General features: G+C 49.5%; 2 protein-coding genes across 4 annotated transcripts in view; one reads left to right on the top strand and one right to left on the bottom strand.

Annotated features, from left to right (window-relative positions):
• Positions 1-9,107, top strand: part of LOC140111474 (uncharacterized) — an 11,624-nt gene extending 2,517 nt beyond the window's left edge. For all 3 annotated transcript variants that reach the window (XM_072132387.1, XM_072132386.1, XM_072132388.1), the window contains 8 exons: positions 844-949; positions 1,027-1,173; positions 2,144-2,267; positions 2,914-3,002; positions 3,997-4,099; positions 5,281-5,348; positions 5,424-5,496; positions 7,042-9,107. In XM_072132387.1, the coding sequence (XP_071988488.1) occupies positions 872-949; positions 1,027-1,173; positions 2,144-2,267; positions 2,914-3,002; positions 3,997-4,099; positions 5,281-5,348; positions 5,424-5,496; positions 7,042-8,177 (1,818 nt within the window). In that variant the 5' untranslated portion in view covers positions 844-871 and the 3' untranslated portion in view covers positions 8,178-9,107. The remainder of the gene's footprint in view (positions 1-843; positions 950-1,026; positions 1,174-2,143; positions 2,268-2,913; positions 3,003-3,996; positions 4,100-5,280; positions 5,349-5,423; positions 5,497-7,041) is intronic.
• Positions 9,108-18,846: 9,739 nt separating this feature from the next.
• On the bottom strand, positions 18,847-19,620 carry LOC140111473 (uncharacterized; the record flags this gene model as incomplete). Its single annotated transcript, XM_072132385.1, has 1 exon — positions 18,847-19,620. A coding segment is annotated over one exon (752 nt), but the record flags the coding sequence as incomplete, so codon positions are not given.
• Between the last annotated feature and the right edge of the window lie 3,142 nt (positions 19,621-22,762).

The following is a 22,762-nucleotide window of genomic DNA, read 5'->3' as shown; positions in this document are numbered from 1 at the left end:
ACAGGGGCCAGAGAGGTCACAGGGGGCAGACGGGTCCATCTGTAACTAGGGGTTGTCTGTAAGTTGGGTGTCCTTAAGTAGGGGAGCGTCTGTACTTACAAGCGGAGCCATTCTCATACACGGCTGACACTCTGCTGTGACACCTGATTGGAGATCACTTTGTAAAACCTGATTGTGCTGTTATAATGACCCCATAGTCAGGATCTCAGAATATGCTTCTAGCTGTAATAAGTATCGCAGTGTATTATATGAAAGGAAATCTCCATCACAGTCCATCCTGATAATCCCGGGACATTACTCCTAGATCCAGGCACCGGGACTGTGGGATCCTCTTATATTATTATCCACGGCCTCCGTCCTTCTAAAAATCAGCTTATGCTAATGAGCCATATGGGCTCTGGGAGGCTTTACCAGAGCCACTCTATGCTGTACCTTCACAGGTTCCTGTAGTCTATGCCATTCTGATTAATTTCAGTGCTTTATAACCCTTTGTTTCACATTACCTGGCTCCCTGCCAGCAGCGTGTAGTGAGTCCCAGGGAAGGGGGAGAAGCTGCAGCAGCGTGCCTGTGTCTGTCTCCTTTACACTTCCTGTCATGTGCATTGAGCAGGCGGAGAGGGGGATGGTGTGATGGAGAAGTAAATGGACTGACTTGTGGGGTTTTCCCATTGTCCTGTAGACACATTTGTCATATAAAGGTAGAAGTAACTTTCTAAGCCCCCCCCCCCCCCTACACACATAATAAGAAATCATCTGAAGTGACGGTTACCCCTAATGTATATGAGAAGTCGCATTGTGCACAGACCCTTATACTTGCTTTTCCTTCCATCCCGGGTTCGTTAGGTAAGAGAATAAGAATCATGTTTTAAGAATGGACGAGGAGAGGAAAGAGATGGCGGAGAGGATCTTACACCTCGCCCTGGAGGTCATCTGCCTGATAACTGGAGAGGTGAGAGGTCCTGGGGTCATGGCTGTGGAGATGAGGGGGATGTATAACGTGACCTCAGTGTTTCTCCCCATACACAGGATTACACAGTAGTGAAGAAGATCCCAGAGGAGGCGGCAGGACGGGGAAGGAACCAGCATCATATTGGGTCCCGGATACATGAGGAAATCTGCTATCAGGAGATCCTGGAGGCCGCCGACCAGATCCGCGAGCTGCTGACTGGAGAGGTGAGGGGTGCCGGGAGGGAGGTCTCGGGGGGTGGCGTGAGGGAGGTCTCGGGGGTTGCCGGGAGGGAGGTCTCGGGGGTTGCCGGGAGGGAGGTCTCGGGGGTTGCCGGGAGGGAGGTCTCGGGGGTTGCCGGGAGGGAGGTCTCGGGGGTTGCCGGGAGGGAGGTCTCGGGGGTTGCCGGGAGGGAGGTCTCGGGATGTTGCTGTTATCAGAATCCTCTCTACAAGTGCTTTTTGCTGTTTTTGCTACTCAACAAGTATTGGACCCTTATTAACCCCTTTTTTACGTTTTTTTTTTTTCCTGCTCAAATTCCAAAAGATATAACTTTTTTTATCTGACATGGGCATGTAAGGGCTTGTTTTTAAATTGAACATTTACGCAGGTCACCGTATAATAGTGCAGTATAATAAACCTGATATAATTATTCTCTAGGTTAGTACGGATAAGGACATATAACATGTGCAGGTTTACTCCTTTTTGTGTCGCGTATTCTTAGAGCTAGAACTCACATTTTATTATTTTTTTTTTTACTTTATTTACCTTTTTTGTAGTGTTGCACTTGGAGACGTACACGGGAGATCCCTTATACATTACATTGTATCACTTCTGCACTGCTATGTATCGCGCCTCCATACATGTCAGACCCCCGATCGCGCTGGGTACCCTGTTCCCTCTCTCTCCTTAGCTGCTGCGTTTGTACTCGATCGAGGCAGGTAAAGAGTTAAACTGCCCAGCAAGGAGCGAGCGCCGTGTCAGGCAGGGACCAGGCTGTGTGGCACTGATATCATTGGACGTCTCTCCAGCCGGGCTTATACTATTTCTTTTGTCATGTAACATTTTGGTTTAAATAAACATCAGGAACTTTAAAATGTAAGTTTTATCATTTTGCCAAACCTATAATATAGAAGCCACAGGAAAAGATGTGATCAGCCACAGGAGCACTGGGTTATTATATTATATCTGTCTCAGGTCCCTGTGAGGTGTCAGGACGTCTCCGTCTATTTCTCCCTGGAGGAGTGGGACTACATAGAGGAGCACAAGGACCAGTACCAGGACCTCATGCTGGAGGACCCCCGGCCCCTCACATCACCAGGTAAGAGGAGACGCTTCTTCTCTATAATAGCATGTTATAAAGGCCCGTATACTGGTAGTATATCCATCGGGTGGAACTAGGAGAGGCTGGGGTCCCAGAGCAGACTTCTGACCCTCATTTATACTCTTACACCCATAGACACATATATACACTCACATCTACATTTATAGACGTATACATTCAGTATATGCACCTCCTATACACACCTACTACAAGTTTCCTATATACTTTCTGTATCAGTTCCTCTAGATCTCTGCTTGCTGTCCTTCTGAGGAAAGCCTGGTCCCTGGTCATGTGATGTCACACGGGTGCACGAGCCGTTATCACTGAGAGTGATAGGAGATGTGTGATACTTATAGCTCGTGCACCTCCATCACGTCACATGGACAGATCCTGTACACTGGAAGTACAAGAAGCTTTCTATAGAGTGACAGCAAGCAGAGATCTAGAAAACAGTGAGGAATGGATACACAAAGTATATTGGAAAATTCAATAACTTTTCCTTACGCAAACCATATCAATTATTTGCTGAAAGTGGACGACCCCTTTAAGCTGCAGTGACTCGGTTTGGCCACCACCTGGATCACTAAGAACTTGAGTCCTAGATGCCGTATAAACCTTGTACTCAGTGCTGTGCATCCTACAGCTGTATCCAGTAAGGAAGGAACATCAGACAGACGTCCCAGTCCTCCATATTCCATGGATCGTCCGGAGGACGTCGCCCTTGACCGTCAGGTACATGGATGCTGCAGGATGATACGTGTGTGTGTATCTGTCTATCTCCTATCTATCTATCTATCTCCTATCTATCTATCTCCTATCTATCTATCTATCTATCTATCTATCTATCTATCTCCTATCTATCTATCTCCTATCTATCTATCTATCTATCTATCTATCTATCTATCTATCTATCTATCTCCTATCTATCTATCTATCTACAATTACACTATTATAAGTCCACATACATATCCATCTATGATAAAGACATGGGGGGTCGATCAACCCCACAACTAAACTCCTCTGCAGTCCTACAGATTAGAGCAACAGGGACCAGACATAATAGGATAAAATCAGCTTCAGGAAAGCAAAATCGCCCAAAACCCAAAGAAGTGGCGCTACTAGTCATTAATGACGTACAGAACCTATAAGGACATAGGTCATGGCTGCCTCTCTGCCATGTGCTCCTATAGGGAATCCATCAGGACCATGATAAACTGCAGATGCTGCTAGGTATAGGCCTCTGAGAGATGGGTAACTATGCCTTTATGTGTAGTTAGTAGCAGCAGGACTGTGTAAAGTGAATTTTTAATCCAGGTTTGCAGCTGGGTGCGTCTTTCAGCCTGAAGAGCTTTCTGCTCCTTGCGATGAAGTTTCACAGCCTCTCCCTTCTGCTGAGTGATCGCTGTAAGTATCCAACCAAAATTGTGATAACGCTCCTTCTCCTAGCAGCGGACCGGCCGCGGGGCATCACAGAGCAGAGAGCACTTCAGGCTGAAGGACCCGCCCAGAGCCCTTACAAGAGCTGCAGAGCAGGAGTATAACAACACACACAAAGGTGCGACTACACCGATCTCCAGGGCCAATATTCTGGGACTTCCCCTTAGATTTAGGTTTTCCCCACATGGAGCGCTGTGACCCATCGCCTGGGATAGAGCTCACGGGATCGGAGTCTTCTCTCCCTCCTTTATTAGTTGTAGCCTCCCAGCCGTGTCATTTCTGGTTCCAGGTCACAAGTCACATAAAAGATGAAGCTGTAAGAGAAGATGTGGGGTGTCCCGGTGTATCCCAGCGCTGTGATTGGGAGGAGATTCCTACAGATTTCGGCTCTGGTGAGTGGGGACCACAGAGGAGAAGCCGTTACTGGCAGATTATTACCTGGAATTGTGGCCTTTCTATAGATTTACCTTAAGTTTTTATCAAGAAAGTTTGTATTTTTTTCCACAAGGTTTTAGATAATTTAAAAACTAGTACAGGCGGTCCCCTACTTAAAGACACCCGACTTACAGACGACCCCTAGTTACAGACGGACCCCTCTGCCCCTGTGACCGCTGGTGAAGTCCCAGACTCCAATTATCCGCTGTTATGAAGTTTTATGGATAATCCTCGGGCCAATCACAGCAAAAAATTTTGTAACTCACTGGGCAAAATTTTTTTTTGCCTGGATCTGCAATTATAAAATATACAGTTTAGACTTAAATTCAACTTAGAACAACCCTATGGACCCCATCTTGTACGTCTCGGGCACTGCCTGTACTGCAAAGAGTTTGTCCTTATGGGAAGGGCGGCTTGTGATAAAGATTTCGCAATTTTCGAGGCTTAACGCGTGACCATGTTCTGAGATTTTTATATCGTGGGGGGGGGGGTGTGGTGAACATTTCTCTAATATATTTCATTAACAAATTCTGCTTAACTTGTAAAAAAAAAATAATCCAGCTCCTCCCTCCCATATAGATGTGTATTGCAGCCTGCACAGCGTGTGTCTATGGAGGCTGCAGGAGCTCACAGCTAATCTCCCTGTGGTTGGTTACACAGCTCTGAGAAGGGAGGATTAACGTTCAGATTGATGTTTGAATATACTGCTCATAGCATACTACAGCCAAAGAGGGAGCAGGAAGGGTTAACACTCACAGCTGTGTAACAAACAGGAGAGGGAGATCTATATTCAATCCTGTGGACAGATTTACCCGAGCAACAGAGAAATAACATTGTAACTAAGGGGCACATTGTAGTTTCTTTACAAACTCAGGAGAATTTCCTTATGAAGTAAATTAGAAAAATGTTCACAATCCGCCCCCGTCCCCCCCCCCCCCGCACACAATATCAAAAATCATCAGAAATGACGGTCAATCCTTAAACTATGCAATAATTTACTCCTGCATCAGCTTCCGGTTATGCGCCATTTCTTTTGGCTGTAGGATATCCTCCTATGTCACCTGTTATTATTATTGGGCGTTGTCTTTTTAGGATTTTCCTCGATACATTGTTTTCTTTTCCATGTGTCATTCTACAGGTGAGAGAAATCTCCCAGAATCCTCTGGCAGCCCATGGCATCTGCAGGATTTCCTACAGGATTATCAGGTAGATGGGAGATGCTGGGTGTAGTAGTTCCCTCTCATCTCTCTTGCTGATGGTCCGTTATCTGTGGGGCATTAGGTCGTTCAGGTGTCTGACATAAAGGATGAAGAAGAGTCGTCATATGTAGGTGGGAGCCAGGACCTGCGCTCAGGTAAGTGACCATCATACATATCCTCCTGCCCTGGACCCATCATCTCCTAAAAGCCAAAGATCATTTATTTATTGTAAAATGCTAATATTTCCAGAAAATATGTGAACCAAGTTTATAAACTTCCAGTATTTCATCTTCTGCACTTACAGCGGAAACGGAAAGTATTCAGACCCCTTCACATTTCTCATTTTTGTCTCATTGCAGCCGATTAGTGACATCAATAAGTTATTTCTTTAGCTCATTAATGTGCCCTCTGCCCCCCCCCCCCAGTAATGTGCCCTCTGCCCCCCCCAATAATGTGCCCTCTGCTCCCCCCCAGTAATGTGCCCTCTGCCACCCCCCCACTAATGTGCCCTCTGCCCCCCCATTAATGTGCCCTCTGCCACCCCCCCACTAATGTGCCCTCTGCCACCCCCCCACTAATGTGCCCTCTGCCCCCCCCCAGTAATGTGCCCTCTGCTCCCCCCCAGTAATGTGCCCTCTGCTCCCCCCCAGTAATGTGCCCTCTGCTCCCCCCCAGTAATGTGCCCTCTGCCACCCCCCCCCCCGTAATGTGCCCTCTGCCACCCCCCCCGTAATGTGCCCTCTGCCACCCCCCCACTAATGTGCCCTCTGCCCCCCCATTAATGTGCCCTCTGCCACCCCCCCACTAATGTGCCCTCTGCCACCCCCCCACTAATGTGCCCTCTGCCACCCCCCCACTAATGTGCCCTCTGCCACCCCCCTCTAATGTGCTCTCTGCCACCCCCCCACTAATGTGCCCTCTGCCACCCCCCCCCACTAATGTGCCCTCTGCCACCCCCCCACTAATGTGCCCTCTGCCACCCCCCCCCACTAATGTGCCCTCTGCCACCCCCCCCCACTAATGTGCCCTCTGCCACCCCCCCACTAATGGGCCTCTGCCACCCCCCCACTAATGGGCCTCTGCCGCCCCCCCACTAATGTGCCCTCTGCCGCCCCCCCACTAATGTGCCCTCTGCCGCCCCCCCCACTAATGTGCCCTCTGCCGCCCCCCCCACTAATGTGCCCTCTGCCGCCCCCCCCACTAATGTGCCCTCTGCCGCCCCCCCACTAATGTGCCCTCTGCCGCCCCCCCACTAATGTGCCCTCTGCCCCCCCCCCCAGTAATGTGCCCTCTGCCCCCCCCCCCAGTAATGTGCCCTCTGCCCCCCCCCAGTAATGTGCCCTCTGCTCCCCCCCAGTAATGTGCCCTCTGCCCCCCCCCCCCCCAGTAATGTAGAAGCTTTGGAGCTGGTGCAGCCGGAGTCTTCTTGGGAAGATGTTACAAGTTCCTCCCCCCTGGATTTGGGGATCCTCTGCCTCTTCCTTGCAGATCCTCTCCAGGTCCCTCAGGTTGGATGGTGACGTTGGTGGAGACATTCTCCAGTCTCTCCAGAGATTCTCCATTGGGTTTAGGTCCTGGCTCTGGGTCAGGAATGGTCAGAGATGTTCTGGAGCCTCTGCTGTGTTATTAGCTGGTGCTTAGGGTCATTGTCTTGTTGGAAGGTTCGGCCCAGTAAGTAAAGTCAATTTCTGTACCAACAGATGTGTGCGCCGGCATCGGGGGTCAGCTGCTGTTATGTCCGGATCATGAAGTTACACGTCTGACCAGCGGTGTCTCCTCCATCTGTCCCAGCGCAGATCTTTGTACTGATCCCACTAATCATGAAACCCCTTCATCTAAGAAACGACATCCCGGAGACAAAGGGGGCAAAATATTCCCCTGCGCCAAATGTGGAAAATGTTTTAAGAGAAAAACGAATCTTTTTAAGCACCAAATAATTCACGAGAATCCGTTCCCATGTCCGGAATGTGGCAAATCTTTCCGCCAGAAATCACAACTTTTTAAGCATCAAAGACGACACAAAGGGGAGCGGCCGTTCTCCTGCCCGGAATGTGAGAAATGTTTTTGCCAGAAGTCGGATCTTCTGGTCCATCAGAGATCTCACACGGGGGAGAAGCCGTTCTCATGTTCTGAATGCGACAAACGCTTTATCCAAAAATCAAGTCTGGTAAAACATCTCAGGATCCACACGGGGGAGAAGCCGTTTCCATGTTCGGAATGTGGGAAATGTTTTACCCAGAAGTCGCATCTTTACAAACATCAGAGAACTCACACGGGGGAGAAGCCGTTTTCTTGTTCCGAATGTGGGAAATGTTTCACCATGAAAGCGACTCTGACCGAACATCAGAGAACTCACTCCGGGAAGAAGCCGTTCTCCTGCTCCGAGTGTGGGAAATGTTTCACTAGGAAGAAGCATCTCATTGTCCATCAGATCACTCACACCGGGGAGGCGCCGTTTTCATGCACAGAATGTGGGAAATGCTTTAACCAGAAGGCGTACCTCGCCAAACACCAGAAGACGCACGTCGCAGGGAAGACGTTTCCATGTTCAGAGTGCGGCAAGTTCTTCACAAGGAAATGGCATCTCATTGAGCACCGGAGAATTCACACGGGGGAGAGACCATTTTCCTGCCCGGAATGTGAGAAATGCTTCAGACACAAGTCGGATCTGGTGAGCCATCGGAGAACTCACACAGGACAGAAGCCGTTTCCGTGTTTAGAGTGTGGGAAATGTTTTACCAGGAAATCCTATCTCATTGTTCACCAGAGAAGCCACACGGGAAATTTTCATGTCTGCGTTGAGGATAACTTTTTAAAAGTCGAGCTCCGGGAGTGAACATTTTATTATTTTTTTTGTTTCGTTTTTTTGTGCAATTATTTAAGTAAGAATTAAATATTTTAACACTTTTGACTCCCAAATACGGCCAGAAACACAATAAAAGTTGCGCGCCAGATAGTCCGCAGTCTTTTGCTAGCGAGTCCATCCGTGGTCCATCCGTGGTTCAATGAGAAGTTCAGCAGGGTAACGGTGCTTGTCTGCAGTCCCTAGAAAAATTTGTAGCACAGGTTCCCAAAACAAAATGTCACGGGTGCCCCCATGATCCATGTCACAGATCGCGGGCACACTTGTGCCCCTCTCCGTGGCGCTGCCCCTGCTCTCTCTCTCTCCACTCCCTAGAGCGCACGAACCCTGACACACAACGGCTCCTCACACTGAAAAGTCAGAAGCAGGAGGCAGGACCTGAGATATTCAAACCCCATGTCCCTAATGCAGCCCCTTCTAAACAGTCAGTCTGTAGTGAGTGGTACTGGAGCCACCGGTCCACTTCTGCTCCGCCTCCCAGTTTCTTTTGTGCTTTGGCCAACGTGTGACAACCTCAGCCAATCCGTGGCAGAGCGGTCAGTGGCCATATACCGGCCGGGCTGCTTATCCTGTATATGGTACGTCACCACCCAGCCTGATGGGACCATGTACTGTCAGAGTCTGAGAGCCGCGTGGGAGACACAGAGGTCAAAAGAGGGAATTGTATTTTATATGTTGCAGTTTAATTGGGGGTTTGTGAACTGTTATACAAAATCCAGTCTAAAAGTGTAAACTCCTGTGCCATCTTGTACATGACCTTTGGCATATTCATCCTGTGCTGTATTGCACAGTAAATCCGACACTCTGTGACTTCCGATGGCCAATAGCAGCGCACTGCTCCAACAAAATATAGGGGCTGGTGCTGCAACGGCCTCTGGCATGTAGAGCAAATCCCAGGAAAGACGAATATAGCCGGAGCACGTGTATGTAAAATCCAAAATCACTTTATTAAATATCCATTTGAAAAGCACACGGCTTGTGCATGAACGGTGCAGGTTATAAAGGCAAAAAACCTACGCGTTTCAGCTCGCTACGGAGCCTCCATGCCTTTATAACCTGCACCGTTCATGCACAAGCCGTGTGCTTTTCAAATGGATATTCAATAAAGTGATTTTGGATTTTATATACACGTGCTCCGGCTATCTTCGTCTTTCCTTGGAAGTATTACATAGTTGGATTTGTTCTCGATGCTATTACATAATGTTGACAACAATAAAAGAAGAATGATAAATGAAAATCCAAATTAATATCCCATAAAAATGAAAAATTCAGGATGATCTGACTTCAGTGGAAATTCAGTATTGTGTGAGGCCTCCAAGTAACTAGATGACCTTTTTCCAACACCAAGGCTCCTGATGAGCTCAGTGGTGTGTGACCTCCACGTGCCTGTATGACCTCCCTACAACACCTGGGCATGCTCCTGATGAGGCTCAGTATTGTGTGTGGCCTCCACCTTTCTGTATGACCTTCCTACAACACCTGGGCATGCTCCTGATGAGGCTCAGTAGTGTGTGTGGCCGCCACGTGCCTGTATGACCCCCCTACAACACCTCGGCATGCTCCTGATGAGCTCAGTGGTGTGTGACCTCCACGTGTCTGTATGACCTCCCTATAACACCTTGGCATGCTCCTGATGAGGCTCAGTATTGTGTGTGGCCTCCACGTGCCTGTATGACCTCCCTACAACACCTCAGCATGATCCTGATGAGGCTCAGTATTGTGTGTGGCCTCCACGTGCCTGTATGACCTCCCTACAACACCTGGGCATGCTCCTGATGAGGCTCAGTATTGTGTGTGGCCTCCACGTGCCTGTATGACCTCCCTACAACACCTCGGCATGCTCCTGATGAGGCTCAGTATTGTGTGTGGCCTCCACGTGCCTGTATGACCTCCCTACAACACCTCGGCATGCTCCTGATGAGGCTCAGTATTGTGTGTGGCCTCCACGTGCCTGTATGACCTCCCTACAACACCTCGGCATGCTCTTGATGAGGCTCAGTAGTGTGTGTGGCCTCCACGTGCCTGTATGACCTCCCTACAACACCTCGGCATGCTCTTGATGAGGCTCAGTAGTGTGTGTCGCCTCCACGTGCTAGTATGACCTCCCTACAACACCTGGGCATGCTCCTGATGAGGTCAGTATTGTGTGTGGCCTCCACATGCCTGTATGACCTCCCTACAACACCTGGGCATGCTCCTGATGAGGCTCAGTATTGTGTGTGGCCTCCACGTGCTTGTATGACCTCCCTACAACACCTGGGCATGATCCTGATGAGGCTCAGTATTGTGTGTGGCCTCCACGTGCCTGTATGACCTCCCTACAACACCTGGGCATGCTCCTGATGAGGCTCAGTATTGTGTGTGACCTCCATGTGCCTGTATGACCTCCCTACAGCACCTGGGCATGATCCTGATGAGGCTCAGTATTGTGTATGACCTCCACGTGCCTGTATGACCTTCCTACAATACCTGGGCATGCTCCTGATGATAAGGCATAGGTTATCCTGAGGTAACTCCTCCCTGGATTAAAACATCAGTTAGATATTCCTTGACAGTCTGTAATGCATCATGGCTTTGGTGGATGGAACACCTGGAGGTGCTTGATGGCATTCAAGTCTGGGGAACAGGCAAGCCAGTCCATTCTTCAATGTCTACATCACCAGTGTCTGCATCAGAAGGGACCAAGGGATATATGGTCCCTTGGTAATGCACCTGGATATAGTCTCCCATCCCTGTACCTAATGGCAGGGGGTTCCTCTGGCTACCACATGGAGGGATGTGACGTCCTCCTAGGAGTCCTGCCTGACCGGTCATGCTGGTTGATGTTGCACGTAGCAATAATTTCTTCATGATGTCTCCAGGTATCACATCATCCTCATCCACCAATGCAGAATCTGCCAATAATGGGGTTCTCTAGCACATGGCAATCGTCCTGCTGGTGTTGGGCTCTGAGCACCGCAGCGACTTGTAGACGTCGGCCACTTTCTCATGGAGACACAAGATTATCGGTGGCTGCTGGAGGTCATTCTGTAAAGCTCTGGCAGTGCTCCTCCTGGCCAGCCCTGCACAGAGGAGGAGGGAGAGGTCCTTCTGCTGGGTTGTTGTGCTCCTGCAGCCCCTCCACATTTCCTTGTGTTGACTCCTGGTATCTCCTCCATGCGCTGGACACTGTGCCGATAGACACGGCTAAGCTTCCTACCACAGCTCGCATTGATGCGCCATCACTTGTAATTGTTCACTTTTTTTATACATTGATAACATGGGATGTGGAATTTTTAAATACATTTTCTGCATGGACTTTTATGACCTACAAAGGTTCACAAGCGCTTTCTGTTTTACTCTTCACAATTTCTATTCCTCAAGAAATATTCTGCCCTGAGATATTTCTACATCCCCCAGCGACATCTCATTTACTTTATGGAGGTTTCCAATAGGGAATATTTCCTCCAGGGATAGATGATGACTATTTATGTCTGTGATGTAATTAGGAGAGGCTGGACCCCACAGCAAACGTCTGAATGGGGCTCCCTGCATCCTTGTACATATGTATACACTCATGTGCACACATTTCTGCACTTCTACATACAGTATATGGACATCTTAAACATAGTACATATACACATTATTACATATATATTATGTACATTCTATATATACACATGCAGGCAGTATAGACACACCATATATATACTGGGAGGACCTTATAGTCATAAACTGGGACTATTTCTCATATATTCTAAAAGAGTGAAAAACACAAACCTTATGGGAAAAAGCATAAGAGGAAGAAGAAAAACCCTATGTGGCTAACTAGTCTTGTAAGGAAAGCAATAAGCGAGAAAGATAAAGCGTTTAAGGTGCTAAAACGTGAAGGTAGTGATGAGGCATTACAGGATTATAGAGAGAAAAATAAATCCTGTAAAAAGCAGATAAAGGCCGCAAAAATAGAGACTGAGAGAAATATTGCCAGGGAGAGCAAAAATAATCCCAAATTATTTTTCAAGTATATAAATGATAAGAAACTAAAAACAGAGAGTGTGGGTCCCCTTAGAAATAACATGGGGGTCATGGTGGAAGGAGATGAGGAAAGGGCCAATCTACTGAATGTCGCCTTCTCAACTGTCTTTACCCAGGAAAATCCCCTGGTGGAGACACAATGAGGAATAATGTAAATTCTTTTTGGAATGTCAACAGTTTAACCCAGGAAGAGGTACGGCGCCGCCTCGCAACCACTAAGATAGATAAATCACCTGGGCCAGATGGCATACACCCCCGGGTTCTGCATGAATTATGTACGGTGATAGACAGACCGTTATTTTTAATATTTGAAGATTCCCTGAGGACTGGTTATGTTCCACAGGAATGGCTCATAGCAAATGTGGTACCAATATACAAAAAAGGATCAAATAGCGATCCTGGAAACTACAGACCCGTAAGTCTAACTGCTGTGGTGGGGAAAATATTTGAGGGGTTTGTTAGAGATGCTATCCTGGAGTATCTCACTGTGCACAACCTTATAACCCAGCGTCAGCATCGGGATTATGAGGGATCGGTCCTGTCAGACTAATCTGATTGGTTTCTACGAGGAGGTAAGTTCAAGACTGGATCTGGGGGACGCTGTGGATGTTGTATATCTGGACTTCTCAAAGGCATTTGACCCCGTGCCACATAAAAGGTTGGTATATAAAATGAGACTGCTGGGAATAGGGGAAAATCTGTGTATTTGGGTAAGTAATTGGCTTAGTGATAGAAAACAGAGGGTGGTCATTAATGGCACATTCTCAGATTGGGTTGATGTTACCAGTGAAGGCCACAGGGGTCAGTATTGGGGCCACTTCTTTTTAATATTTTTATTAATGACCTTGTAGTGGGTTTACACAGTCAAGTTTCAATATTTGCAGATGATACTAAGCTGTGTAAAGTAATAAATACTGAGGTCGATAGTTTAGCATTACAGAGGGATTTGTGGAAGCTTGAGGGATGGGCAGAGAAATGGTTGATGAGGTTTAATGTAGATAAATGTAAAGTTATGCACTTGGGCCATGGAAACAAAAAGTATAATTATGTTCTAAACGGTCAATTACTTGGTAAAACTGGAGCTGAAAAGGACTTGGGGGTATTGGTGGTACAGGCGGCTGCTGCTAAAGCAAATATAATTATGGGATGTATCAAGAGAGGGATAGATTCTCATGATAAAGACATAGGGGGATATTTATCATACGCACGAGCGCCAGCGTATGATAGCCCCGCCGCAGCAAATTCGCAGCCCGATTCATGATGAGGCTTCTGCCTCTTCATGTATCGGGCTGCCAGCTGCGCAGCGTTTTTCCTACGCCAGGCAGGGCCTGGCGTAGAAAAAAACGCAACCGGCGAAAAACGCAACCGGCGACTTTTCACGTATGAAAAGTCGCCGACAGCAGCCAGTGCGCAGGCGCGGGGACAGTAACGCCCCGCGCCGGCCCACTCCAGTCCGACCGCGCCCCCCGCTCGGCCGGCCGCGCCCCCCTTCACGCCCCTTCACGCCCCACTGGCGTGAAGGTGGCGGATAGTGAAAAATAATCGCAAAAGCTAGCAATAAGCTAGCATTTGCGATTATTTCAGGGCCTCTGCGCACCGCCAGTGGCGCAGAGGCCCTGAAATAATCGCAAATGCTAGGTCCTGATAAATATCCCCCATAGTTTTGCCCTTATACAAATCACAAATGGGGCACATTTATTTACCCGGTCCGCGGAGTTCACAGAAGTCCAATAATGCGCTGTGCGGTATCCTGCATGTGTCGTTTCCCCCGTTCAGGTCCTCGGAGTTCACCTTCTTCTTCCTGGTGCATGTAAGTGCATTGTCCGTGTAAAATGCGCTGTGCGGGAGTCACTAAGATCCTGCGCCTGATATCCTGCATGTGTCACTTCCCTGCTCAGGTCCCCGGGGTTCACCTTCTTCTTCCTGGTGCATGTAAGTGCATTGTCCGTGTATAATGCGCTGTGCGTGGTGACACTGTTGGGTGTGATGGTGTGGGGGGCTGTGCTGGTGAGACTGTTGGGTGTGATGGTGTGGGGGGGCTGTGCTGGTGACACTGTTGGGTGTGATGGTGTGGGGGGCTGTGCTGGTGACACTGTTGGGTGTGATGGTGTGGGGGGCGGTGCTGGTGACACTGTTGGGAGTCATGGTGTGGGGGGCTGTGCTGGTGACACTGTTGGGAGTCATGGTGTGGGGGGCTGTGCTGGTGACACTGTTGGGAGTCATGGTGTGGGGGGCTGTGCTGGTGACACTGTTGGGAGTCATGGTGTGGGGGGGGTGCTGGTGACACTGTTGGGAGTCATGGTGTGGGGGGCTGTGCTGGTGACACTGTTGGGGGTTATACTGAACCAGCAGGGTTATCACAGCATCTGGCAGCGGCTGCTATTCCATCCGGTTTGTGTTTAATTGGACCATCATTTATTTTCCTACAGGACAATGACCCCAAACACCTCCAGGCTGTGTAAGGTCTATGTGTCCACGTAGGAGAGTCATGGGGGGCTACGACAGATGACCCAGCCTCCAGTCACCAGACCTGAAGCCAATCCAGATGGCTTGGGTGTGAGCTGGTCCACAGGGTGAAGGCAAAAGGGCCAACAAAGTGCTGAGCATCTCTGGGAACTTCTTCTAGATTGTGGGAGACCATTTCAGGTGACTACCTCTTGTATCTCTCCAGGTGACTACCTCTTGCATCTCTCCAGGTGACTACCTCTTGCATCTCTCCAGGTGACTACCTCTTGCATCTCTCCAGGTGACTACCTCTTGCATCTCTCCAGGTGACTACCTCTTGCATCTCTCCAGGTGACTACCTCTTGCATCTCTCCAGGTGACTACCTCTTGCATCTCTCCAGGTGACTACCTCTTGCATCTCTCCAGGTGACTACCTCTTGTATCACATCAAGAGAAGCCTAGACTGTGCAGAGCAGTGACCACATCACAAGGTCCTAGAATATAAGTCATATTTCCACTAGAAGTATATCATTCCACTTGTGTTAATTCAGAGTTTTCAGTGTGAATCTACAATTTTTATAGTCACGAAAAAACAGAAAACTTTTTGAATGAGAATGTGTGTTCCAACTTTTGGTCTGTACTGTAAATACAGCAGGTTCTTTGCTATTCCCCTCAGATTACCTAATTGCTGCAGGAGTTAGTGATGTTTTGTTCGTGAACCAGCCGGCTCTAAGAGACGATGGCTCACCTAATCCCGCCCCAAACCGTCTCACCACACCCCGTAAATCCCGATGCAATCGGGTTAAAAGTGGAGTGGTGGGGGGAGACTGACTGGCCTACTGCTCCCTATTACATATTTCACAGGGAGCTGTTCAGGATCCAGAAGAGCCGGCTCTTCTTAGTGTGTGGAGCCTAATAAGCCAGCTCACTAAGAAGAGTCGGAATTCCCATCACCAGCAGGAGTTGCTTCATCTGCCTGTGCTGAGTAGTGATTGGTCGTTCAAGCCAGCACAAAGAGCCGGCTCATTTGTGTGAAAGACGTGAGCCGGCTTCCCTAAGTGAGCTGATGGCTCACTAAACTCTGTCGCTAAACAGCTCACCAATCCCCCTTTTAACTCGATAAAGGTGGGGTGCACTGGCTCATTAGGCTCCGCTCAGTAAGAAGAGCTGGCTCTTCTGGCTCCTGAACGGCTCCCTATTAAGTGTATAATAGGGAGCCGTTCAGGAGCCAGAAGAGCCGGCTCATCTTACTGAGCGGAGCTTACTAAGCCAGCTCACTGATAAGAGCCGGAATTCCCATCATTAGTGCTGACAAGCCCTGTGAGTGGGTAGTTTGTTTTGTGAGTTGGTAGTTTGCTGGAATGGGAGGGGCTGCTGCTTCCTGCTCACAGCGGAGGTGGTCATGTGATAGAGCTGAGTATGTAGGAGAGCTGGAAATGTTCAGAACAGTGGATACAGAAGTCTCCTGCACAAAATAGTGAGGTGCAAGATCTCCCCTGTTCCCTATTCGTTCCTCCATCCCAGCCTTTGATTCTACAGAACTTTCTCTGTCTCTCTGCACCTCATGCTGCAGCCCTTCTCTCACCTTGTCATCAGCAGTATCAGCTCTGTGCAGATAAGCTATTAACCCTTAGTGATTGCACGAGCTGTAACTGGTTTACTCATGATTTTTTACATGTCGCCATTTGCATCCTGTATGTTCACTGTGCAGTGAATTTACTTGTGGAAAACTAAATGGATTTAAAGGGAACCTGTCAGCACATTTGCACATGTCCAGCCAATGACAGGTTCTTATACACCTTCTTTTAGCTAAAAATTGTTTCACTTACATCCACATAAATCACCTTTTATCTTATATTACCTGACATCAGTGGGGGCGTGTCCTGCTCATCTGGCCCCTCCCATCTAATCCTCCCCATGCCTTATGTCTCCTTACTGGCGACAGTTCATGTCATGTGACCAGAGTGACATCATCTCAGGTTCTTTGGCCTCTTAACAATAGAAAACTTTACCCCATGTATGTATCTGACCCCATGATGTCACAGCAGCCTCCATGGACTTCTACTCCTCCTCATCCTCCATGGAGGCTGCTGTGATTTCATGTAATCACATACATGGTGTACAGTTTGCTATTATTAAAAGGCTAAAGGACCTGCGGTGATGTCACTGCTCACATGTCATGAATGTAACACAAGGCACTATGTAAAAAAAAATTGGGGATTTTGGTGCGTCGGCTTTCATGTGGCACAAATCGGGGGGCGTGGCCGTCGGACAACCCGACTGATTCGGACGAACCGCAGAATTTAAAATTCAAATTGTGTCGCAAGATCAGCACTCACATGCACCAGGAAGAAGATGGTGAACTCAGGCGGACCTCAGCAGGGAAACAACACATTCAAGAAATCAGGCGCATGCTGTAAGTGAATTGCGGCATCTCCGAATCCTCACCAGACATTCCGGATCGGGGGCGTCAAGGGACGGGTAAGTAAATGTACCCCAAAATTTCCCATCTGTAGCTAGAGCTTTATATGTCTGTAGTTGAATATTAGAAGCGCAGGGATTTGAAGAGACACAGAGCAGTCAGTCAAAATAATGAGGCGTGGTTCACTGCCAGCCTGAGAGAGAGATGAGACATAAACACCAGACATGAGTCAGCAAAGCTAATGTGGGGAGGACCTGTAACCCTTTATCAGCAGGCATTGTTACTCAAGGTGGTCAAAATCTGGTGACAGGTCCTCTTTAATGCTAAATAACACAAGGAATCATGGAGTCGGTGGGCAAGCTAACTGACCTCAGCTTGAGGGCATAGACAGACAGACATAAGTCTCCGCCCACTTCACCTCTGGTGAGAAAGTTTTTGTAAAACACTTGCAGAACATAAAATGCCAGAACTTTGGAAAGAAAAGGATTTGATGGCGCTATATAAATAAAGAATATGATTGTTATAAGAGGGTGAGCAGCACAAAGGCGGCAACGTTCTGTTTATTTTTAAAGAGGGAAATCACATAAAATAATTTGGTAAAATATAAACGTTACCGTCACGCTTCAAATTAGGTTCAGTTTCCCCAGTTTATCAACCAAAGTGTAAAGAAGTCAGTGACAGGAGGTGGAGGAAGTGTCATGATTTATGGAATGTTTTCTGCAGCAGGAGCTGGACCTCTCATACAGCTGCATGGGAGAGTGAATACAAGTGTGACACTTCTTTAACAACACACGGTTCCTTCTTTCCTTTCTCCAATTTTCATGGAGGACAATGCCCCAAGTCACACAGAAAAAAGGGTAAAGCAGTTGCTGGAAACAGAAAACATTCAAACAATGAAATGGCCACAGCCCCGAGTCCTGATCTAAACCCAATAAAAAAACCTTTGAAAAATCTTTGGTGATGAAGTTATTGGCCAAAAAAACCACAACTGTCACAGAACTGTGGAGGAGACTGGAAGAAGAGCCGAGCAGATCCCAGCAGATCCGTGTGAGAGACGCGCGAGGTCCTAAAGCCGGGGCTGAAGTAAATCACAGCAAAGTCCTGAGCGCTCCCTACTGATCAACGGAGAAAAATCAAGTGATCATCCATTGTTCTCTAATTCTGATCTCCAGTGTAATATAGGTCGGTTATTCGTACATTACAAAGTAAAAGGGAACCTGTCATCAGAAATTAGCCTAATAAACCACTACCGGTAAGCTGTCTTCCATGTTTCCCTCATGACCCAGCGTTGTGACTTCATCCAGAAAATCAACTTTGAAAGTAGATATAAAGTCAGGGAGGCGGAGAGTGTAACACTGAAGTCAAGCTCTCCTGCCTCCGAAACTTCCTACCACGTGATTGACATCATGTACTGTACAAGAGGTCTGATCAGTCCCTGGACGCAGGACCATCAACTGCAGTGAAGGGGGCGTTCTAATTTAGGAAAAGCTGGACTTCAATGTTAAACTCTCCGCCTCCTTGACTTCATAAAACCAATTTACATCCCACTGGATGATGTCACCGCACTGGACCGTGAAAGAAACATCATCTAGAAGCTGCTCAGCTGCTTGACTACATGCTGCTAGTGGCTTACTAGGGCAATTTCTGATGACAGGTTCCCTTTAAGGAAACGTTTACTTTCACTGATCTCCGGAGACACACGGAGCAATTAAATGAATATTCCTCAGAGTTTTCATTTCCATTTGATACAAAAGAATATCATAGATCTGATGGAGCATTTATTTTACAGTCTGAACATATCGGAGGCTCCAGGACTGTGAACTTTCTGATGCTTAACAAGAGCCGATTTATGAGTAAAACACTTGCCACAATGTGGACACGGATATGGCTTCTCCTCTGTGTGAGTTCTCTGATGTCCAACCAGCTGCGCTTTCAACGCAAAGCATTTCCCACAATCTGGACATGAAAATGGCTTCTCCCCCGTGTGGGTTCTCTGATGTCCAACAAGATGAGATTTTATACTGAAACCTTTGCCACACTCTGCACATGTATATGGCTTCTCCCCCGTGTGAGTTCTCTGATGTCTAACAACGTGCGACCTCCTGGCAAAACATTTTCCGCACTCTGAACACGAATACGGCTTCTCTCCTGTGTGAATCTTCTGATGGTCAACAAGATGCGACTTTACCGTGAAACATCTCCCGCATTCTGTACATAGAAACGGCTTCACCCCGGTGTGAATCCTCTGGTGTCTAACAAGATCCGACTTGTGGGTAAAACACTTTCCACATTCTGAACATGAAAATGGCTTCTGGTGTCTGTGGACGCTCAGGTGGGCAGAAAAGTTTATGGTGGTCTTGAAATGTTTCCCGCATTGGAAGCAGGTGAATATTTTGCCTCTTCCGTGGTAGGTAATCCGTGGATCCTGAGACTGCTCGGGCTCCTGACCGTGAGGTAGATGAAGGGCGGAGGATGGAGTTGTAGTACCAGGGTCTTCTACATGAGGATTGTCATATTCTCCCGTATAATCTGGAGCTGTCGGATATAGAAACAAATGTAACAGATTTAGTACAAGTTGTGGCACCGTGGCCGGACAAGGATGAGGGACGGAAAAAGCGCAATCCTCAGCCACGCACAAGTCATTCTGACTCACAAGCCTTAAAGGGGTTTCCCAACAACACAGGTCAGGCCCCACTCACGGGATAGGGTCAGCGATGAGACCCCAACAGATCACCAAAACCAGGGGTCCGATGGCGTCCCAGGTACCACTGTCAGAGTAATGGAGCAGGAAGGCCGTACATGACCGTTCTGCTCCACGACTGTGATGGGTTAGGGTCTGACTGGCTGAGGATGACCTGGCTCTATGCAGTATCAGTGTGGGAGCAGCCTGGCTGAGGATGACCTGGCTCTATGCAGTATCCGTGTGGGAGCAGCCTGGCTGAGGATGACCTGGCTCTATGCAGTATCAGTGCGGGAGCAGCCTGGCTGAGGATGACCTGGCTCTATGCAGTATCCGTGTGGGAGCAGCCTGGCTGAGGATGACCTGGCTCTATGCAGTATCCGTGTGGGAGCAGCCTGGCCGGGGATGACCTGGCTCTATGCGGTATCCGTGTGGGAGCAGCCTGGCCGGGGATGACCTGGCTCTATGCGGTATCCGTGTGGGAGCAGCCTGGCTGAGGATGACCTGGCTCTATGCGGTATCCGTGTGGGAGCAGCCTGGCTGAGGATGACCTGGCTCTATGCGGTATCCGTGTGGGAGCAGCCTGGCTGAGGATGACCTGGCTCTATGCAGTATCAGTGTGGGAGCAGCCTGGCTGAGGATGAGCTGGCTCTATGCAGTATCCGTGTGGGAGCAGCCTGGCTGAGGATGACCTGGCTCTATGCAGTATCCGTGTGGGAGCAGCCTGGCTGAGGATGACCTGGCTCTATGCAGTATCCGTGTGGGAGCAGCCTGGCTGAGGATGACCTGGCTCTATGCAGTATCCGTGTGGGAGCAGCCTGGCTGAGGATGACCTGGCTCTATGCAGTATCCGTGTGGGAGCAGCCTGGCTGAGGATGACCTGGCTCTATGCAGTATCCGTGTGGGAGCAGCCTGGCTGGGGATGACCTGGCTCTATGCAGTATCCGTGTGGGAGCAGCCTGGCTGGGGATGACCTGGCTCTATGCAGTATCCGTGTGGGAGCAGCCTGGCTGAGGATGACCTGGCTCTATGCAGTATCAGTGTGGGAGCAGCCTGGCTGAGGATGACCTGGCTCTATGCAGTATCAGTGTGGGAGCAGCCTGGCTGAGGATGACCTGGCTCTATGCAGTATCCGTGTGGGAGCAGCCTGGCTGAGGATGACCCGGCTCTATGCAGTATCAGTGTGGCAGCAGCCTGGCTGAGGATGACCTGGCTCTATGCAGTATCCGTGTAGCAGCAGCCTGGCTGAGGATGACCTGGCTCTATGCAGTATCCGTGTGGCAGCAGCCTGGCTGGGGATGACCTGGCTCTATGCAGTATCCGTGTGGGAGCAGCCTGGCTGGGGATGACCTGGCTCTATGCAGTATCAGTGTGGGAGCAGCCTGGCTGAGGATGACCTGGCTCTATGCAGTATCCGTGTGGGAGCAGCCTGGCTGAGGATGACCTGGCTCTATGCAGTATCAGTGTGGGAGCAGCCTGGCTGAGGATGACCTGGCTCTATGCAGTATCAGTGTGGCAGCAGCCTGGCTGAGGATGACCTGGCTCTATGCAGTATCCGTGTGGGAGCAGCCTGGCTGAGGATGACCTGGCTCTATGCAGTATCAGTGTGGGAGCAGCCTGGCTGAGGATGACCTGGCTCTATGCAGTATCCGTGTGGGAGCAGCCTGGCTGGGGATGACCTGGCTCTATGCAGTATCCGTGTGGGAGCAGCCTGGCTGGGGATGACCTGGCTCTATGCAGTATCCGTGTGGCAGCAGCCTGGCTGAGGATGACCTGGCTCTATGCAGTATCCGTGTGGGAGCAGCCTGGCTGGGGATGACCTGGCTCTATGCAGTATCCGTGTGGCAGCAGCCTGGCTGGGGATGACCTGGCTCTATGCAGTATCCGTGTGGCAGCAGCCTGGCTGAGGATGACCTGGCTCTATGCAGTATCAGTGTGGGAGCAGCCTGGCTGAGGATGACCTGGCTCTATGCAGTATCAGTGTGGCAGCAGCCTGGCTGAGGATGACCCGGCTCTATGCAGTATCAGTGTGGCAGCAGCCTGGCTGAGGATGACCTGGCTCTATGCAGTATCCGTGTGGGAGCAGCCTGGCTGAGGATGACCTGGCTCTATGCAGTATCAGTGCGGGAGCAGCCTGGCTGGGGATGACCTGGCTCTATGCAGTATCCGTGTGGGAGCAGCCTGGCTGAGGATGACCTGGCTCTATGCAGTATCCGTGTGGGAGCAGCCTGGCTGGGGATGACCTGGCTCTATGCAGTATCAGTGTGGGAGCAGCCTGGCTGAGGATGACCTGGCTCTATGCAGTATCCGTGTGGCAGCAGCCTGGCTGGGGATGACCTGGCTCTATGCAGTATCCGTGTGGCAGCAGCCTGGCTGAGGATGACCTGGCTCTATGCAGTATCCGTGTGGGAGCAGCCTGGCTGGGGATTACCTGGCTCTATGCAGTATCCGTGTGGCAGCAGCCTGGCTGGGGATTACCTGGCTCTATGCAGTATCCGTGTGGCAGCAGCCTGGCTGAGGATGACCTGGCTCTATGCAGTATCCGTGTGGGAGCAGCCTGGCTGAGGATGACCTGGCTCTATGCAGTATCAGTGTGGCAGCAGCCTGGCTGAGGATGACCTGGCTCTATGCAGTATCCGTGTGGCAGCAGCCTGGCTGAGGATGACCTGGCTCTATGCAGTATCAGTGTGGGAGCAGCCTGGCTGGGGATGACCTGGCTCTATGCAGTATGCGTGTGGGAGCAGCCTGGCTGAGGATGACCTGGCTCTATGCAGTATCAGTGTGGCAGCAGCCTGGCTGAGGATGACCCGGCTCTATGCAGTATCAGTGTGGCAGCAGCCTGGCTGAGGATGACCTGGCTCTATGCAGTATCCGTGTGGGAGCAGCCTGGCTGAGGATGACCTGGCTCTATGCAGTATCAGTGCGGGAGCAGCCTGGCTGGGGATGACCTGGCTCTATGCAGTATCCGTGTGGGAGCAGCCTGGCTGAGGATGACCT

The sequence above is a fragment of the Engystomops pustulosus genome, unplaced genomic scaffold (genome assembly GCF_040894005.1).
Source record: "Engystomops pustulosus unplaced genomic scaffold, aEngPut4.maternal MAT_SCAFFOLD_470, whole genome shotgun sequence".
NCBI classification, from domain to species: Eukaryota; Metazoa; Chordata; class Amphibia; order Anura; family Leptodactylidae; genus Engystomops; species Engystomops pustulosus.
Note: the sequence above shows the minus strand (reverse complement) of the source record. Positions and strands in the feature narration are given on the sequence as shown.